General features: G+C 45.5%; 1 protein-coding gene across 1 annotated transcript in view; it reads left to right on the top strand.

The window, feature by feature from the left end:
• The window catches only part of MED12 (mediator complex subunit 12), a 37,033-nt gene that overhangs the window by 7,124 nt on the left and 11,972 nt on the right, over nucleotides 1-17,937 (top strand). Inside the window, exons 8-27 of the mRNA XM_032196303.1 lie at nucleotides 1,353-1,499; nucleotides 1,791-1,890; nucleotides 2,315-2,451; nucleotides 3,111-3,242; nucleotides 3,613-3,739; nucleotides 4,394-4,623; nucleotides 5,074-5,154; nucleotides 6,056-6,229; nucleotides 6,558-6,702; nucleotides 7,617-7,735; nucleotides 7,888-8,031; nucleotides 8,805-8,968; nucleotides 9,197-9,328; nucleotides 11,615-11,842; nucleotides 12,038-12,182; nucleotides 12,473-12,593; nucleotides 13,268-13,369; nucleotides 14,087-14,200; nucleotides 14,510-14,673; nucleotides 17,624-17,803. Coding sequence (XP_032052194.1) covers nucleotides 1,353-1,499; nucleotides 1,791-1,890; nucleotides 2,315-2,451; nucleotides 3,111-3,242; nucleotides 3,613-3,739; nucleotides 4,394-4,623; nucleotides 5,074-5,154; nucleotides 6,056-6,229; nucleotides 6,558-6,702; nucleotides 7,617-7,735; nucleotides 7,888-8,031; nucleotides 8,805-8,968; nucleotides 9,197-9,328; nucleotides 11,615-11,842; nucleotides 12,038-12,182; nucleotides 12,473-12,593; nucleotides 13,268-13,369; nucleotides 14,087-14,200; nucleotides 14,510-14,673; nucleotides 17,624-17,803 — 2,886 coding nt within the window. The remainder of the gene's footprint in view (nucleotides 1-1,352; nucleotides 1,500-1,790; nucleotides 1,891-2,314; nucleotides 2,452-3,110; nucleotides 3,243-3,612; nucleotides 3,740-4,393; nucleotides 4,624-5,073; nucleotides 5,155-6,055; nucleotides 6,230-6,557; nucleotides 6,703-7,616; nucleotides 7,736-7,887; nucleotides 8,032-8,804; nucleotides 8,969-9,196; nucleotides 9,329-11,614; nucleotides 11,843-12,037; nucleotides 12,183-12,472; nucleotides 12,594-13,267; nucleotides 13,370-14,086; nucleotides 14,201-14,509; nucleotides 14,674-17,623; nucleotides 17,804-17,937) is intronic.

Below are 17,937 nucleotides of genomic sequence, written 5' to 3'. Positions count from 1 at the left end.
GCACTGGAGATTGCCCCTTCCAGGAGCATGCTGAAGCAGAGAAGATTCCAGAGAGTGCAGGATGGAGCAGGAGCTGGAGAGGAAGAGCACACAGAGCTTGGGAACCTGCAGCTCAACAGAAAAATTGAGATCAAGGAGCCCTGACAGGATCAAGAAGCAGCCTGCCAGCTCTCAAACAGGATAGAAAGAAAATTCCTAGGGTACAGCTGGCTAGAAGTAAGATTGCCTCTGCAAGGGCTTAGAGAGCAAGGTGGGGGGTTATAAATAACCCCTTTGTATTTGTGTTAAGCCTTTCTTAGTCACTTTCAATTTAAAACATTATTCTTTTAGTTTATGGTAAAACATGACTTTTTGAATATAAAAATCCTTTTTGGGGGAAGCTCACTTTAGAGAAAATACAGGAGTGCATACTTCTCAGATTTGGCTGATTTGGGGTCTGAACAGCCTGCTTAAAAAGTTCAAATTGGTTAATGATGGTCGGATTATTTTTATAGTATGTATCAGAAGAGCCCTTCCGAGAGAAGATGTACAGATTTTCTGTCTGCAGACAGTAGGTGAGGCTAAGGCACAGTAAGATGTAGTGGCTGGAGCTGAGTAAGGTCAGGCTGGAAACAGATGCGTTTCTATCAGTGTGTGTAATTAATCTTTGCTCAAATGTCCCAGAGAGATGATGGATTCTTTGGTTTGAGGATTTGTAGCAGCCTTGGTTGTCCGTCTTAATGTCTGGTTCCTCATGATCCAGAGGGTGGAGAGGTGTATACCAGGAATCATTCAGTGAAGATTTGCCTGTGTTTGTGGGTGTCTGTACAAGATCAACAAAGAATGAAAACGTGTAATAATATTGATATTATAATCATACGTATCATTATTTAATAATATAGTATAAGTTTGGGGCTGTTGACTTGTATTTCTTCTCACACTTTGCTGATTTACAGTCCGCACCAAGAGTAATGTAAATGCTGCTCCTGGGCCAGGAGGGTCGGACTGTGCATTGACAGTGTGAGTCATAAGAAAATAAGGTCTGTTTTTAAAAAGCAGGAAGCTCTGCAGCAACGTGTTGATGCTTTTGGATAACATGGAACTCTGCTCCAGGCTTCTTCATACCTAGACTAAGACATTTAATATGGCAAAAGTACTGGTCTACTCCTTTCTACCCTCATATGGTCGGAAGAGTCTTTTGAAGCTTAGAACAACCACCAAAAAAACCCACAAACCGAAATAGTAGATACATGCACAAGATGATGAATCTAGGCAGTAGAACAAACGAGTGGCTCTTTCTGTAGAAAGTAATTTAATTTTGACTGTTTTGACCTTAATTTGCTGAATGATACTCATTTTTCTCTCTGTTGCAGAGTATAATTTTGTGTTGCCCAAGCGCCCTTGTGTGGCATTACTCATTGACTGATAGCAGGATAAAGACTGGTTCCCCACTGGATCACCTGCCCATAGCCCCGTCGAACTTGCCTATGCCAGGAGGGAATTCGGCCTTTACACAGCAGGTGAGCAGCCTTCGGAACAGAGAGATCTGGTGCTCCGGGATAATAGCTGCGTCATAGCTCTTTCAGGATTTTCTTTTCACGTTGTGTGATAAGTGCAGCCAGAGGTGCTCCCTCACTCCCAAGGAATTTACTGCTCCCATTCTGCCATAAGCAAGATTGTGGTGTGCTTGGAAGATGGACAAAATCTAATGTCAAGTAGAGCTACTGTCATGTTCTTTGTTTTCTGATAATTTTTTACACAGGACTTCTAAGGCATCCTCTTGGATGTTTACACAAGTCTATTGCTTTTAGGTTCGGGCGAAGCTCCGTGAAATTGAGCAGCAGATAAAAGAGCGTGGCCAGGCTGTGGAGGTTCGTTGGTCGTTTGACAAGTGCCAAGAAACCACAGCAGGTAACTTGCTGTAGGTTTAAGTTTTTCTGCTGTGTTCTGTATGTTTCCCTGAGAAGTTTCCTGTCTGTTTCTTTGTTTTTCTTACGTGCTGGCATTGGTGTTCACTCTCAACAGTGAAGAGAACCAAATGGCTCTTTTTCTTTCCAGTGCAAAATCTTGCATGGGTCAGTTTCCCTGGGTATAGCACGAGTGGAAACTGGAAGTGTGTACCAGAGAACTGTAGTCCTGTACACATGCCATGCTTTAATGTTTTCCCCTAATATCTACTGTTGGCTATGGATAGTCAGGATATTAAGCTAGATGGACCCTTGCCTGGCTGGTACAGCTTTCTTCAATCAGTCTCCTGAGCAGTGAGCTCATAGAAACTTTTGTTCAAGAGTTGTAGCCATTGCCAAACATGAATTTCTTTTGTCTTCTCTTCCAGGTTTCACTATTGGCCGTGTCTTGCACACTTTAGAAGTCCTGGACAGTCACAGCTTTGAAAGATCTGACTTCAGCAACTCTTTGGACTCCTTGTATAACAGGATATTTGGGCTGGGTCCAACCAAAGACAGTCATGAGGTACCTTGGACTTTGTGGCTGGGCCCTGGTCCTGGATGTGGCTGTGTTCTTGTTTATGCTCTCTGATTACTGTCCTGTGTCTGGAGATCATTGACTAGGTAGTGGCCTATGGCCAAGAGATGTGATCCCCATTGACAAGTATTTTGTGCAGCCGTAAGTTAGGGAGGAATTAAAGTGAGAACAGGGGGAGTCTGCGCACTAGTCTATGCTAAGAAATGCGCATAAGCCTGAGACAATCCCCACAGCTGGCTGAAGAGAGCGACCTATTTATGATGCGTGGGGCCACAGAGCAACTAGTACTCCATTGGTTCCTGGAGGTGAGCTGTGAGGCTGGTAGTTTGTATATTTGCTATAATGCTGTTGAGAAACTGTTTCACTGTGTGCTAAAATGAACACTTCATACATGTGCTGCTGAAAGAGATTATTTTCTGAAGCAGCGCAAGCCTGCAGTATTGTCAAGGGCTGTGTTTCACCTCATGTCACAAAACGGAGTCAAACAGAGACAAAGCAGGAAGACCTCACCTTGACATCTGCGGTGCATGTTAGGAAGAGGGGGATGTAGCAGGCTTCAGGCTGTGCTCTTGGTTACCTGAGACCTTAGGGCTGCTCACCTTTTTTGTTTGGGTCACCTTCTCACAACAGTGCTTGTATCTGCCCAGATCTCCCCAGATGATGATGCAGTGGTGGCCTTGCTGTGTGAATGGGCTGTTAGCTACAAACGCTCTGGACGCCACAGAGCTATGGTCGTGGCCAAGCTCCTGGAGAAGCGTCAAGCAGAGATAGAGGCTGAGGTACGTTCTTATTCTTGGAAAGCTAGCAGCAGTAAAGCAGAGCAGAGGTTAACTAACTTCAGATTGTTGCAACAGTGAAAAGCAAAGACGGATCAGCACAACATCTCTTAACACTGGTACCGTAGATTATGGTTTTTGCTCTGTCTAACCCAAAGTAGGTCATAAGTGTTGCCTTGTGTGTATTCCATTTCTTGGATGATTCTGAAGACAGTTAGGTGCTCGTGGTGCAGAAGCACTGGCCTACTTAGAGACTATGAAGCAGCTTACAGAAACCTGTGTGGTGGCTTTCCCTAAGTGCAAGCTAGGAATAATCTAGTGAAGGCTTCTTTTTTGAGTTTATGGACATTGAGTTTCTCCTCTGTTTCTACAGAGATGTGGGGACTCTGAAGTCGTGGATGAGAAGGGCTCCATTTCCTCAGGATCTCTCTCAGCAGCCAGTGCGCCTGTCTTTCAGGATGTCCTTATGCAGTTCCTCGACACTCAAGCTCCTATGCTAAGTATGTAATAAGAACTTGTGCTCTCCCAGTTTCTAGCTTTCCCTCTTCCGCAAACTCCAAACTAGCACGCTATTCTATATCTAAGTCCATTCTATATGTAAGTACCCAAATTTTCTCTCTGGCTTCCTTGCAATCCAGAGCATATCCTGGGGAGGGAGGGATAGCAGCCTGGAGGGCCAGATGGCAGGATGATCGTGCAGAAGTACCTCTGTTAACAGAGTGTTGGCCAAGAATAAATGAGTATAAGCTAACCTGGAATTGATTCAGGCTGAGAACTAGAAGATTTCTAACTAGTAGGTGACAAAACTCTGGAATAACCTGTTGGTGTAAATACTGCAAATGGATAAACTAACAGGGACAGGATTCGATTCTGAACAATGTGGGGGACTGTGGTTTGTATACCCAGGAATGGCACCTCCAGTCTAAAGTCCCACGCCTCTGGTCTGTGATACTAACTGGAGAGGTTTTCACTGAATTGCCAGCTGTTGAAGGTGGGTTTTCTGGTTCTAGCTTCTGCTATAACCTCAGAACTACATAGCAGTCGCTTACTGTGTTGAGATGTCTAGAAACACATTTTCTGACTCTAGGTTAGGTGCCTTTTTAGTTTTACAGAAGAGCTCTGATACATACTGACCGTCTCTGCTGTCCTTTCAGCTGATCCTGGGAAGGAAAATGAGAAGGTGGAATTTTTTAACCTGGTGCTGCTATTCTGTGAGCTAATCCGACATGATGTCTTCTCTCACAACATCTACATGTGCACACTCATCTCCCGGGGTGATCTTGCCATGGATTCTCATGGGCCTCGCCCGCCCTCACCCTTTGATGACCCTGCTGAGGAGCATGACAGGAAGGAGACAGAGGGTAACAGTGGCATCAAGCTAGAGGTGAGAATACAAGCACCGTGGCTCTCCTGTGTGCTGTTTCCCTTGGTTATACTTTTCTGTTTTTACCAGCTTTGCAGCCTCCTTGCTATTACCTGCTGGAGGATATATCGGTGATTTATGCTTCTCATTCCCCTGAGCTATTTCCTTACCACTTCAGTTGCAAAAATAGAAGGCTGTGTTCTGAGTGTGTGGAAAGGTCCTGCAGAATGTAAAGGGGCAGACAGGAAAATCTTGCTCTGCTCAGAGCTCAGCAGCGTAGCATGAACTGCTGAGCAAGGCCTGTACGTGATGTCAGGTGTTTGTAGGGTATTTGATTGCAGCTGGGTTTCTTTTGCGAGGCCCTGTGGGTGTTGGCATTGCCCAACATGGAAGTGGAGTGCTGCAGTAAATGAATCTTGTCTTGTTCACTGGTGTATCAGCGAGGTGTAAAGCTGCCCTGTCTGTTCCCAGGACACAGGTCTTTCTGAGCCCATGGACATTGACCACAACTCCAGTGCGCTCTTTGATGACATGGAGAAGACGGATTTTTCGGTATGTGTCTGCATCTTCCAGCTGCTTCTCAGTAAGTAGGTCAGTGTGTTGTACTGCGACCAGGGACAGCAGGTGCCTCGCTTTTGTGTGAGTGTTCTCTCTGTACTGCAGAGCCAGTGTGCTGGAAGTGGCTAGCTTGTAAGGCAGCTGATGCTGTAAAAAGGCTCATATAATCTGTTTAGGTAAGTCAGAATGATTCAGATTCTGTCAATCAGACTCAGTCCCTGTCACTCCTGGGATTTTTTTTGTCTTCTGTCCACTGACAGCCCAGTATTTGGGCTGGGTAGGAAATGAGCTGCTTGGAAGTGGGTAGAAAATGGATGACCATAATAGCAACTGGAGGCTGAGGGTGGCCAGATGCTGTTGGCGGGGAGTTTCCTGATCACATGGGAAAAGACACAGGTCTGCTGTCATTGTACTCTGTGGCTTTCAATACTTCTTCAGCTTCACAGTTCTTCATGATATTTGTGGGTGTAGATCATAATTGCAGAATGCTTCGAAGCACTTAATTTGTAACAAAAATAATTTGTGGTGATTGAAAATTTACGAGTACCTACTTTCTTCCACCTGTTAATGGATTTTCAAAGTACTTGCTAGGCAGGTGCGATGCAGAGAGCTATATTGCTTTCCCAGGATCCTCACCTCTTCTGTGGAGGGGATTGCTCCCAAAATCCTGAGATGTAGTTATTTATTTCCTCTTCTTTATTATGCAATATAAAACTTGAACCAGAAGCAGAAATGGAAATAGTGTCTTAGCACAGTGCCTTAGGTCAGTGCCCTAAGATCTGGATGTTTCCTACCCTCCCTCTTCCTGTTCCTTTTAGGCCTGAGCAAATGTGTCTTTTTTGCATTCCCATGTTCCCTAAATGCTTTTTCTAAAAATCTTTTTATGCTTCCCTAGATGTTTTCTCCTCCAATGCATTGTGAATCTAAAGCCAGCCCTTCCCCTGAGAAACCGGATCCTGAAAAGGAAACCAAACCTCTGCTGAAGGACAAGTCTGCAGAAGGAATGCTAGCATCTCTGTACGATCAGCCTCGGCACATCCAGTATGCAACACACTTTCCTATTCCTCAGGTATGAGACCTGCTCATAACCCCTCTCCTGCTGCTGTCTTGTGCTCCAGTCACGAGGCTGCTGTGTTTCCCTGCTGCACTGTTGTAAGTCTGACTGGCGTTGAACCCGATGTCTTTCAGTACTGTGTGGGTAAGGAGCATGACTGTGCTTTACTTATGCTTTACTGCACTGCTGCAGGAGAGTGATCTACTTAAGATGTCTCTTTGCTTACTCCCAGAACAACTTCTGAGATGAAGCTTTCTTCTTGCTTTTAAGAGATCCAGATGTGAAATGATATTAAGGCATTCAGCCTGGTAGTTGCTAATGCAGTTCTCTCTCGGTTTCCCAGGAGGAGTCATGCAGTCACGAATGTAACCAACGGTTGGTAGTTCTTTTTGGGGTCGGAAAACAACGGGACGACGCTCGGCATACAATCAAGAAAATAACCAAAGACATTCTAAAAGTTTTAAACAGAAAGAGCACTGCAGAGACAGGTCAGTATTGTTTGAGCCACTCCTTTCTGAAAAAGGAGCCTTTCCTCTTGGCTGCCTCCTTTGTCTGGAGTCTCACAATGGAAGGATTTCATGTAAACTACAGTGCCTGGTTGGCTGTATCAGTCACTGACAGCCTGGAATGGTGCTCTAGTCTCAAATACACTGAGCAGCAAGTAAGAAGATCGATTTCCTTTTGACTCTATACCTTTAATTGAACATACTTTTCTTCAGAAGGCAATTAAGTCATAGCAAGTTCAGAGTGAGACCAAAATGTGGAATTTTCAAACTTTTTTTTTTTCTTCCACTTAGATCTTTGCACAGAAGCAAAGAGAATTTTGCCTATGAACGTTAGGCAAAGCCTTGATTAATTGTATTATGCTTGCAGAATGTATTACGCTTGCAGAATGGCAGATTTGGATAGCTGTGTCAGTATCCATAGAAAAAATCTGATTTCTATCAGTTGAGAATCTGGCTACATTTCTTTTTCCTCTATTGGTTAGTGTGATTCCTGAAAGGCTACTTACAGAATCTTCCTTATGCCACATTTTAAAACATGAGATGCTCTGATAAATTTCGAGGCGGAACCATCCCCAGTCTAGAATAGCAGGGAGGCAGTGTTACATCTAAATCAGGAGAGAGAATATCTTCCCTCTCCAAGGAATACCTTCACTTGGCATAAACTAGGTGTTAAGCATGCTGTAATTTTCAGTCTAGGAACTCCTTCCTCACCAATTTATTGTTTTGAATTCAGGATGGTCCTTATCTTAAGGATGGGAACTCTGGCTCTTTGGCTGTGCTCCTTGGCAGGGGCTGGTGTTGGTGAGGGACTGGCAGGTGTTGATGATTGCTGTGTAGTCCTCTTCTGATGAGGAAGGTAGCCTAATGCTGTTTGCTGGTCCTCCTAACTTTGGTAGGTGGAGAGGAAGGCCAGAAGAGGAAAAAGAGCAAGCCAGAAGCATTCCCAACAGCTGAAGATATTTTTGCAAAGTTCCAGCACCTTTCTCACTTTGATCAGCACCAAGTCACGTCTCAGGTATGAAACTTTAAAGACAGCTGTCTTCTTTGGGTCCTGATTGTGTCCCTCTGTATTTCTGAGGGCAGCTTCCTAGAGGAGGGAAAAGAGATGGAACTGCTGAGGGACTTCTGCAAGGGGAGGTAGCACTGTGTGTCGTCTTGTGCTTGCAGGTATCTCGCAATGTCTTGGAACAGATCACCAGCTTTGCCTTGGGAATGTCCTACCACCTGCCTCTGGTACAGCACGTGCAGTTCATCTTTGACTTGATGGAGTATTCACTCAATATCAGTGGTCTTATCGACTTTGCCATCCAGGTAAGCGCAGTGTGCTTCAGCATTTAATGGGATCGGTGCATCAGCCTGAAAGGCAGAAGATCTGTGCTGTGATGCTTGTGTCATGGGGGTGGTCAGATTAGGTGGGCATTGTGGTGCTCCTGGGCTGCAGCTGCCTGGAATAAATTGTTTGTGGCAGGTAGTCTGACGTGTCCCTTGGGGGGATTATTCTTCCAGAGACTTCAGGATTGTCTTTGAAGGATTTGCATTGCATCTCTGTCCCTGGATGCAGCAAGGCCTGGTTCTGGGTGAGAAACGGGGATGTCTTTCTCTGGCAAGCCTCCTGCCTTTCTCCCCTGGAAGGACCCTTGGCACGTGGCAATGCAGACTGCCTTCTGGATCCTGCTAAAATTTTGTTGCTGTTTTTGCAGGCCATGACACTTATCTTTTTGAAGCCTTGCTATGATTGCTGATGAAATTGAGGTTATTAGCCTTTAAAAGGGGGGAGGATCTTCCTCCACAGAGTGATTTGTACTGGACAGGAGTACCAAAAAAGCTGCCTGCTACAATCTGTGGCCATATACCAATCTCCCTCTGACACCCAAGCACTGTCAGGCCCTTTGTACTGGTTGAGTGAGACATTGTGCCTAAACATTGAGCACTGACTGTTCCAGGGTTATATTTCTAGGCAGAAAGTGCCTGCCAGTCCCTCTTCCTGGCAGGCCCTGTAGGCTGTGGGTGTCGTGTGCCTGCTCCATCTCTGACCATACCTTACCCCTGTGGCTGTTGAAGGGTTTTTCTGTCATTGGGTGCAGTTGCTGAATGAACTGAGCGTGGTGGAGGCAGAACTGCTGTTGAAATCCTCCGACCTTGTTGGCAGCTACACCACCAGCTTGTGCCTGTGCATCGTGGCTGTGCTGCGGCACTACCACTCCTGCCTTATATTGAACCAGGACCAGATGGCTCAGGTCTTTGAAGGGTAAGGGAATATTCCCCTCACCACATGGAAGGGGATTGTGAGGGGCAGGGATGTATCTGTGTTCTAAAAGGTAGCAACATTGTGCCTGAGGGTTCAGCTCACAGAACTTGAGGGGAAAGGGATGTGTTACCCAGTGAGCACTGTTGCTGTGGGCTCCGTGTGATGAGATGATGATATTCCTTCAGATTTTCTTTTTATGTTGCTGCAGCTTTTTTTCTTTCTGTGCAGTCTGTGTGGGGTAGTGAAACACGGCATGAACCGCTCAGATGGCTCCTCAGCAGAGCGCTGTATCCTGGCCTATCTCTACGACCTGTATACCTCCTGCAGTCATCTGAAAAGTAAATTTGGGGAGCTCTTTAGGTGAGTCTGTGGCAGGCGGAGTGCAGTGGGTGCCTACAAGTGTAGAACATCGGTGTAAGCTTTGCTTGTCATCTTGTTTGATGGGATTGTCCTGAGATCCTCTCACTGGGGGCTGGAAGTCTTGGGAGGAGTGCTGCTTTTGCAGGCAGTAATGACCCACTGCATCACCTTGGCTGTTAGATCTTCAGGTTCGTTGTTAAATTGCCTTCAGCAGTACCCTGCACTTCCACAGGTCTGTTCTTACTCCACTCCTAGAGTATAGAAGTAGAGAAGTCTTTTCCTACCAAACTCTGCTACGTTGAAGCCAAAAGCCTTGGCTGACCAAGCAGATGATCTTAAAGGTTGTTCTTTGCTCATGCTCAACTCCCTGGTAACCTTTGGGTCACTTTGCTTGGTTCTGGGTTTGTTCCTGTGCCGCTCTCCACTCTTTGGCCTTGTTCTGCCCCTGTTGGCTCTTCAGGTTCCATCCTGCTGTTGTTGTCCCATCTCTGTTGTGTCCTGTGGGCTCTGTAGCCTTCTGCCCTGTGCTTTCTCTTGGGAACTGTCCCCCAGCAGCTCCTGTGGGACTCCATCCTCAGGAGCACGGAGATGGAATCCACCAGTCTCTCTGGCTCTTTACTCAGGTGATCCTGTGAATGGGCAGTTGACCCCAACAGGTCTGTTTCCCCATACAGTGCTTCACTCTGTCTTCTTTCGCAGCTCCCTATTAGTGTTTCCTGTGCAGGTGTACAGGAGGGGTGTCTGACCCTAGGTATTACCCCTGTCAAGGGGCTGTCAGAGTTACTCGTGCCTTAGTGTCAGCTGGCGAGGCTCCTGGCTGCTGAGCACCTTTGAAGTTTCTCTCTTGACAAAATTGAGAGCAGGAGGAATTGCAGTGGAGCTCTTTGCAGGAGCTGTCACACATATGGGAATGAGAAACACGATACTGGTGTAACTGAATTCCCAAAAGCTATTCAGCAAGGCTTTAAATGGCCACAGATAAAAGGGAATATCCTCTTGCAGGCAAACAATAGGTTAGAGATTGATACAAAGAGTAGGAAAAAGTTTCTTTTTGAGGGTGATCCCTCTCTGAAGAAGCCCCACAGGGCTCTGCTAGTGCTTGTGTTGTTCAGCGTATCAAAGACTGTGTGAGTGGCGACATCAAAACTTGTCATATAACTTTTAATCAACATATAAAATTGAAGGTGCCTGCAAGTTAGTAGGGCCCAGTGATTATGACTGGACGATAAATTGACAGATGGAGCTTAGCATCATTGTAAAAACAGTGCACGTAGGATTGTCCTCATTGCCTTCCAAATTCTACATGGTGATGGATGTATGCTACCAATCAGATGAACTGTCTTGTACTTGTAGTAGATACATCAATAAAAATATTCTCTAGATGTTCAATAGCAGTCAAAAAGCAAATTAAATGTTAGGTATAGTTTGGAAAGGAATGGAGAACAGAACAGAGGGCGTCATTGAGCCACAATATGAATCATGGTGCAGCTGTGCCTTGTGGCTTTGGGCACCTGATTCCAAACAGCATGTGGTGGACTTAAGTCTGAGGGATGGTGAGCAGATGGATGACCAGTGGTTTGGAATTACACATCTATGAGGAACTGCTTAGTAGAGTGAGTCTCCTCCCTGTAGAAGAGAACTAGGGGAACTGGCAGAAGTTTTGGTTCATACGGAAAAGAAACTGAGTGTTCAATATGTCTTACATTAAAAGCACAAAAAGCTGTGATTAGAAAATAACAAGGGGTAGGTTCAGAGCAAAAGAATAAACTTCGTTGTTCTCATAGGTAACTGTGGAACTCGTGCCATGTTGTAAACACCAAAAATCTGCTGAATTCAAAAAGCAGGTGGATAATTTGTAGGAGGATAATCTGTTGAGGCGAGCGTTATCTCTAACTCCGAAGGTTTCTGAGCCATAAATTGCAGCAGGGTCGGGAAGGATGCTGGGGCACTATTGCCACATACCTTCCTTGTTCTTAAGCTTTTATCTGGGCATCAACTGTCTTGGCACCAAAGTCTGAGCTAGGAGTTGCTGTGGTCTGACCTGGAATGCCCATTCTCATGCTGTGTTTGCTGAGCCCCACCCCCAGTAACTTCCAGGTGCCTCCTGAAGAAAGAACCGCCCTCAGTCTTCTGGGAGAGTCTTTCTCATACAAACTGATCTCAAATCTCCACACGTTCTTGCCCAGGGCTGGGTTTATCTTACACAGGATTGCTTTGCTTATCGGAGTTCAGTAGAAGCAGGGCTTTTTTTTTCTTTGTTTCTAATCTCTTTCCTATCCCGTTTAGTGACTTCTGCTCCAAGGTGAAGAACACAATCTACTGCAATGTTGAGCCATCTGACTCCAACATGCTCTGGGAACCGGAGTTCATGATTGACACTATTGAAAATCCATCTGCACATAACTTTACGTACACCAACCTGGGCAAGAGCCTCAATGAAAATCCAGCCAACCGCTACAGTTTTGTCTGTAATGCACTTATGCACGTGTGTGTGGGGCACCACGATCCAGACAGGTGAGTGGCAGAGCTTTCATCGTTCTATCGAGACAGTAACTTTTTTAGGTGAGGCTAAGAAAGCCCTTGCTTGGCTGTCTTGGGGTGGCAGGAAGAAGGAGCCAAAGCTGTGGTGCCTTAGAGAATCACTGACCTAACTGTGTGCATGAGAAGCAACGCCAACCCTCTGCTTTTATTTATTTATTTATTTAACAGGGTGAATGACATTGCCATCCTGTGTGCTGAGCTGACAGGCTACTGCAAGTCTCTAAGTGCCGAGTGGCTGGGCGTGCTCAAAGCTTTGTGTTGTTCCTCCAATAACGGGACCTGCGGATTCAATGATCTCCTCTGCAACGTTGATGCAAGTGCAAACATTCAAAAGGGGGGAACGGAACTGAAACAGGAGTGGAGGGATCCATCGGGAGGAGGCAGGAATGGTGGAGGGATGGAAGCTTTGTCTTCTGAGGATGGGAGAAGGCCTTGAATGCCAGGGCTATCTTTTGGTGCTTGTTGCAGCCTGGGCTGATCATGAATGTTGATCTGGGGTTATGGGCACTTCTACCCCCCAGCTCCTAGTCAAGCTGAGGAATTGGTGATAGAGGGAATGAGGCAGAGGCTGTTGTGATCACTGGCTGATCTCCTCTCTTCCAGGTCAGTGACTTATCTTTCCATGATTCCTTGGCCACCTTTGTTGCCATTCTCATTGCCCGGCAGTGCTTGCTGCTGGAGGACCTGATTCGCTGTGCTGCTATCCCCTCACTCCTCAATGCTGGTAAGTGCATCCCTGCAGAAAGCTGGTCTTACTGCCAGTGCTAGCCCAAGGGGCTGTGCGTAATGAATACTTGATGAACCCCATAGCTGTGAAACCTGCTTCTGATTCTTTATAGCATAGTACTTAAAAACTGAACACTTTGCTTTAGAGAGTTTCTGACCTTTTGTTTTCCATCAAAAAAAATGGTTATGCTAAGGGTTTTCAATGTCTTGCTCTCCGGAGTTTGTGTGAAAGCTGAAATAAGCAGAGAGAGATGTGATCAGCCACACTGTCTGACCAGTGTGCTCAGCTCTGAATGCCAGCAGTGCAGTTCCTGCTGATGGTTTGGGTTAGCGTTTTGGCTACAGCAGCCAGCTGACCTCTTGGGTCACCCTGCCTTATTCCGACACCAGCCTTCCTAGCTTTGCTCTGGGGGTTGCAACGTCTAGACTCTGGCAGGGTGAAGTTGGGAAGAGAGAGCAAGCAGAATGCAGCGCATGTCACTGGGAATAATACTGATGTATTTGCTCACTTGCATGTTAATTGCTGCACATGCTCTGTATCTGTAAATACAATGAGGCTGCTGCAGCTTCTCAACTGGCTGCTCCAGGGCAGTGCACTGTGAATAGCTTTTGGATTGAGAGTCAGCTGTCCCAGTACTTAAGAAATCTCAGTTGACTGTTTTCTTTACATAGCCTGCAGTGAACAGGACTCAGAACCAGGGGCACGTCTGACCTGCCGGATTTTACTCCATCTGTTTAAGACTCCACAGCTGAACCCATGCCAGCAAGATGGCAGTAAGTGAATGGAAGTAGAGCCTTTCTTTATTGTGAAAGTACTGAGGCTCTTGCACCCCAAGAAAAGAAATGCTGGACCCTATGATTAGAGATGACCTGCTCGCTTTGAATAAAGCGGGCAAAGCATGATAGACTGCTTTCTGCAGAGGACAAAGAACAATATCCTTCCATTTATGCCACCCTCTGGTAGCCTGGCATGTTGGGGGAGGAAGCTCTGGAGGCCAGGAACCCACCAGTAGAGGTGGCCTTGCTGTCACTAAGCCATTAGAGTAATGATCACTTTTTTTTCTTTTTGTCTAGAGCTTTGTACAGCTTCTTAGCTCGGTGCCAGAAGCTGTTATTTTACAGCACTCCCTTTTTGTCTGATAATGGAACGAGTCCAGGAAGCTCTGTTTTTGGCTCCTCATCAGTATCCTGATAGCTCAGATCTCTAAACCCAGCCCGTATTCTAGGTTAGGGTACTGTTGGAGCTTAGAGTTCATGACACAGCCACTGCTCCCCATTTGGATTTCATGGTTCAGTTGTCACAGCATGATTGGCACTGTGCTGCATGAAGCTTAATTAAATTGACCCCATGTTACAGCTGGGAAAAGGACTAGCCTCAGGATTCTCTGAGCTTGATTCTGTGGTACTGGCTGGCACATAATACAGGCAGCTCTGAAGTCTGTGCCTTTCTCTCTTGATGAGTATTGCCCTTCCTTATTGTCCTCTTTGCAGACAAACCCACGGTGGGAATCCGTTCTTCTTGTGACCGTCACTTACTGGCAGCTTCCCAGAACCGTATTGTGGATGGAGCAGTCTTTGCAGTACTGAAAGCTGTCTTTGTTCTGGGTGTGTACCTGCTTGTGTTAGCCTGCACCTGTAAGAATGTCTTCTGGGGCAGAGGGAGCCAGTACTGTATTGCACGGGGGTACACGTGTGCTGGCTGTGCTGAAGGACTGAGAGGAGATCTGTTTTGGTGGCTGTGTGTCTTCTCTGTCTGAAGCCCTCTGGCTGAGCTGTAAGCCTGCTTTTTTGTATCTCTTACCTGCAGAGAGATCACTGGTCACAGGGAGCGTTCTTCAAAAGCTCAGGATGTTTTGTGGATCAGGCTTTGGGTTTGGCATTGATGATTAAGTACGACTTTCTCTTTCCTTGTAGGAGATGCAGAACTGAAAGGCTCTGGCTTTTCCCATCCTGGAGGTGTCGATGATCTCATGGACGATGAGTTGGGCACCAGGAAGGCTGGTGGTCGGGTAGTAACTGTAGAAACAGCTAGCCTGGATATTTATGCCAAGTATGTACTAAGGAGTATCTGTCAACAGGTGAGTCTGTCCCATCCCTGCGCTTGTCCTTATCTCTTCTGCAGATAGATACATTCCATGTGGCTTTCTGCAGCTTGTGTTTGGCAGGTATTTCTTTGAAGTATCAGTAAAGAACCAGCTGGGGTTCTGCCACGTGATGGCGCTCACCATTAGGGGAAAAGAAAAAGGCAAACAGCTGTCAAGAAGTAGGTGTTGCAGTATGCAGGGACTGCACATCCCCTTTGCTCTGGCAGTGGCACAAGGCTCGTGTCCAAGGAGGGGAGTGCTGGGAGTGGTTTGCTGAGATGTGTGCCGGAGGCATAGAAGATAAGAATAAGACAGACAGCTTGTTGAAGTGATAAATGGTGCCTCTCAGAAAACAGCTTAAGTGTTGCTAGCAGCTAGGCTGTTAATGTATCCCTGGGCTTTGCAGTGCCCTGTTCAGTTAATTAAAGAAACAAAACCAAAAATCTTTTGCTCAGCCCCAATCTGACAGCACCAGTATTTCTGTTCCTTTGAGGAAAATTGACATTTGAGGAACTGAAACCTGGCTAATAAGATACTTAGTTCCAGACTGGAGTGCCTGTTACTACTGCTGTATGAAAATGGGTGTTGAAGGGTGGCTTTGGCCGTGGTTACAAATTTGTTCTGTCAACAGGGAAGATGCAGTGTTGCAATTTGAAGTGCACATTCCACTTAGTACTGTGTTATCCTTGTGCTTTGTGATGCTGTTGTTTTTGTTAAATGGCTCAATATATAGCAGCGTTACCAGCTGACCAAAGAAGAATTGGAGCTGCCTATTTAGGAGCACAAATACAACATACTTGGTGCTGCTGAAACCTGACTATAACATTAACAGAAGTAAATCTTCCCTTACTAGTCCCAGTCTTATGTGGGAAGGACCCACAGCAAATAGAACATGTATGGAAAGGAATAGCAGCATGTCAGGTATCAATACAGCAATGGTTGGCAGAACTGGTTATATAGGAGCGAGTATTTGAGCAGACAACAGTGAATACCACCGAGTTGTGCCAGAGCTCCTGCAGCTGTGAAGGGTGGGTAAAATATTACGTTTATCATTAGCACCTCCAGTGTGAGCAACAGATGCTGTAGAACTCACAGTATCCATTCTGAAATGCCTATGGAATGCCTTAAGCTATAGATGGTGATTTCTCAAACTCAAAAATAAATAAATAAATAAATAAAAGCTCTATCATATTCAGGTATGTATTTTATATTAGACATTGTCATGATGGTGTAGGGAAAAGGAGTAGATTATAGAATTAAGGTAAAGGTTTCATAGGTGCTAATGTTTGTAACCAAATTATCGGCCTGCCCTTTAGCCTGTTCAGATTAGTACACGTAATGATGATTTTCCCTTTGAAAAGATTAATTACGTTTTAACTGTGATAAGACACAGAGTCACAAGTGGAAGCCAAGAGGGAGGCTTGAGACACAGCTGCTAACTTGAGTCTGGTGGTTGGGATAGTAGAGTTGTCCGTAGCGCTTGGAAAAGGTGTTCATTGTGCTCTCCGGTGAAGGGAGAGATGAAGGACTCCGTTTCAGTAGCATGGAGCCTGTGGAGGTGACTGTCCTATTTAAAGAAAAAAAAAATCTTGGTGAGAAAGAGGCTGTTAGTCCCTTGAGACAAAAATGGTAGTTGACTTAATACCTACTTGTAAGATTATCCTAATAAAGGGATGATTGCAGACAAGTCCCACTGAATTCTTTTAGAAAGGTAGGCAAGTGGCAAAAAGGGTGTTCCCAAGGATGTGTATATTACATATACAAGGAAGCGAAATTTTGAGAAGAATGGTGTAGTGAAGAGAAAAAATGTGATAGGCGTTGGAGGAATCGCCAGGTCCACATGCACTGGCAAAGCAGAGTTGTATTTTGGGGTGAGGTCACTGAAGACTTAGGCTGTGCTTTCACAAGGGTTTCAAGTCAGACTTAGTCTTTCCAGTCTTCGTGCTCTACTTAGTGCTCAGACTACTGCCTACTGGAAAGAGGGGCCATTCCCAGCTTTCTAGGCTTAGCATCAGCACCTGTGCTTCATGAACTGGGTCCTTATTACTCCTCTAATCTCCTCTGGCTGTCACTTCTCAGTGGAAGAATTCTCTGATCCGGCTTGATATGCAGCTGCAGAAGTGCTTACATAGCAGTCCTCTGTAGATTTTAATTTTCATGAATTAGCCTAATTGATTTTCAATATGAAAAAATCCTGCAGTAATGAATGCTTCAGGTTAACTGTGAATTACATAAAGAAGTATCTACCTCATATTTGTTTTGGAAATTGCCACCTGATAATATGTTTAGAGGCCACCAACTGAAATTGAGAGGCTGACAATAATAGTTTTCTGTCCACCTTCTCCTCATGATTAGTGACTTTATAAACATCTTGTATCCAGTCAGTTATTTTCCCTTCCAGGCAGTGAGAAGCAAGGTGAATGTTTTTCACTGAGGATGGCAGTGTGTTTTCCATTATCATCTGAGAGTTAAGGGATGTGCTTTTCCTTAAGACACATTCTAGTTTAGCCTTAGCTGCAGCCCTGAGTTATTTAATTTAGCACAGTCCTAGGGTTTTTGCACAAGAAATGGACTAAATAAATTTAAGTGATCCCTTCTGACCTTTGAGCCCAAGTGGCAAAGTCAATAAAGTCTGGGCATGGCAGTGACTGTGTAGTGTTAAATCATGCTAATACTTCATCAAAGGAAACAGCAGCTACTGTGCTTCTCAACAGCTGATTTGTCAGAGTTGATATTTTCTTTGTCATGATTGCTGTGCTGTGCCTGATGCCTGCTGAATCAGGATAGTGCAGTTCATGAAGAAAAACGATTATCAGGCATTACGGCGTACTAATAAGGTTCTTAGGAGTTTGTTTTCCCTACATCTATCTGATACTGAAAGCAGAAGCACCAGTTTGGTATCAGTAGTGAGTTTAACTGTTCTAACTCTGCCTTCATCCTGCAGGAGTGGGTAGGGGAGCGATGTCTCAAGTCCCTCTGTGAAGACAGCAATGACTTGCAGGATCCCGTCCTGAGCAGCACACAGGCCCAGAGGCTGATGCAGCTGATCTGTTATCCACACCGATTGCTGGACAACGAGGAAGGAGAAAATCCTCAGCGGCAGAGGATTAAACGCATCTTACAGGTGCAGGCTCCTGCCAGAGTCCAGGAATGATCTAGTAACTGCCTGATGTGACATCAGGATGGTGGAGTCGGCGCTATCTGAGTGGTGCAGCCCTCTCCGAGGGATCTGAGACTCATTATCATGGGAGCTGAGGG

This window comes from Aythya fuligula, chromosome 13, assembly GCF_009819795.1.
Source record: "Aythya fuligula isolate bAytFul2 chromosome 13, bAytFul2.pri, whole genome shotgun sequence".
In the NCBI taxonomy this organism is placed as follows: Eukaryota; Metazoa; Chordata; class Aves; order Anseriformes; family Anatidae; genus Aythya; species Aythya fuligula.
This window is presented reverse-complemented; position numbering and strand designations above follow the sequence as displayed.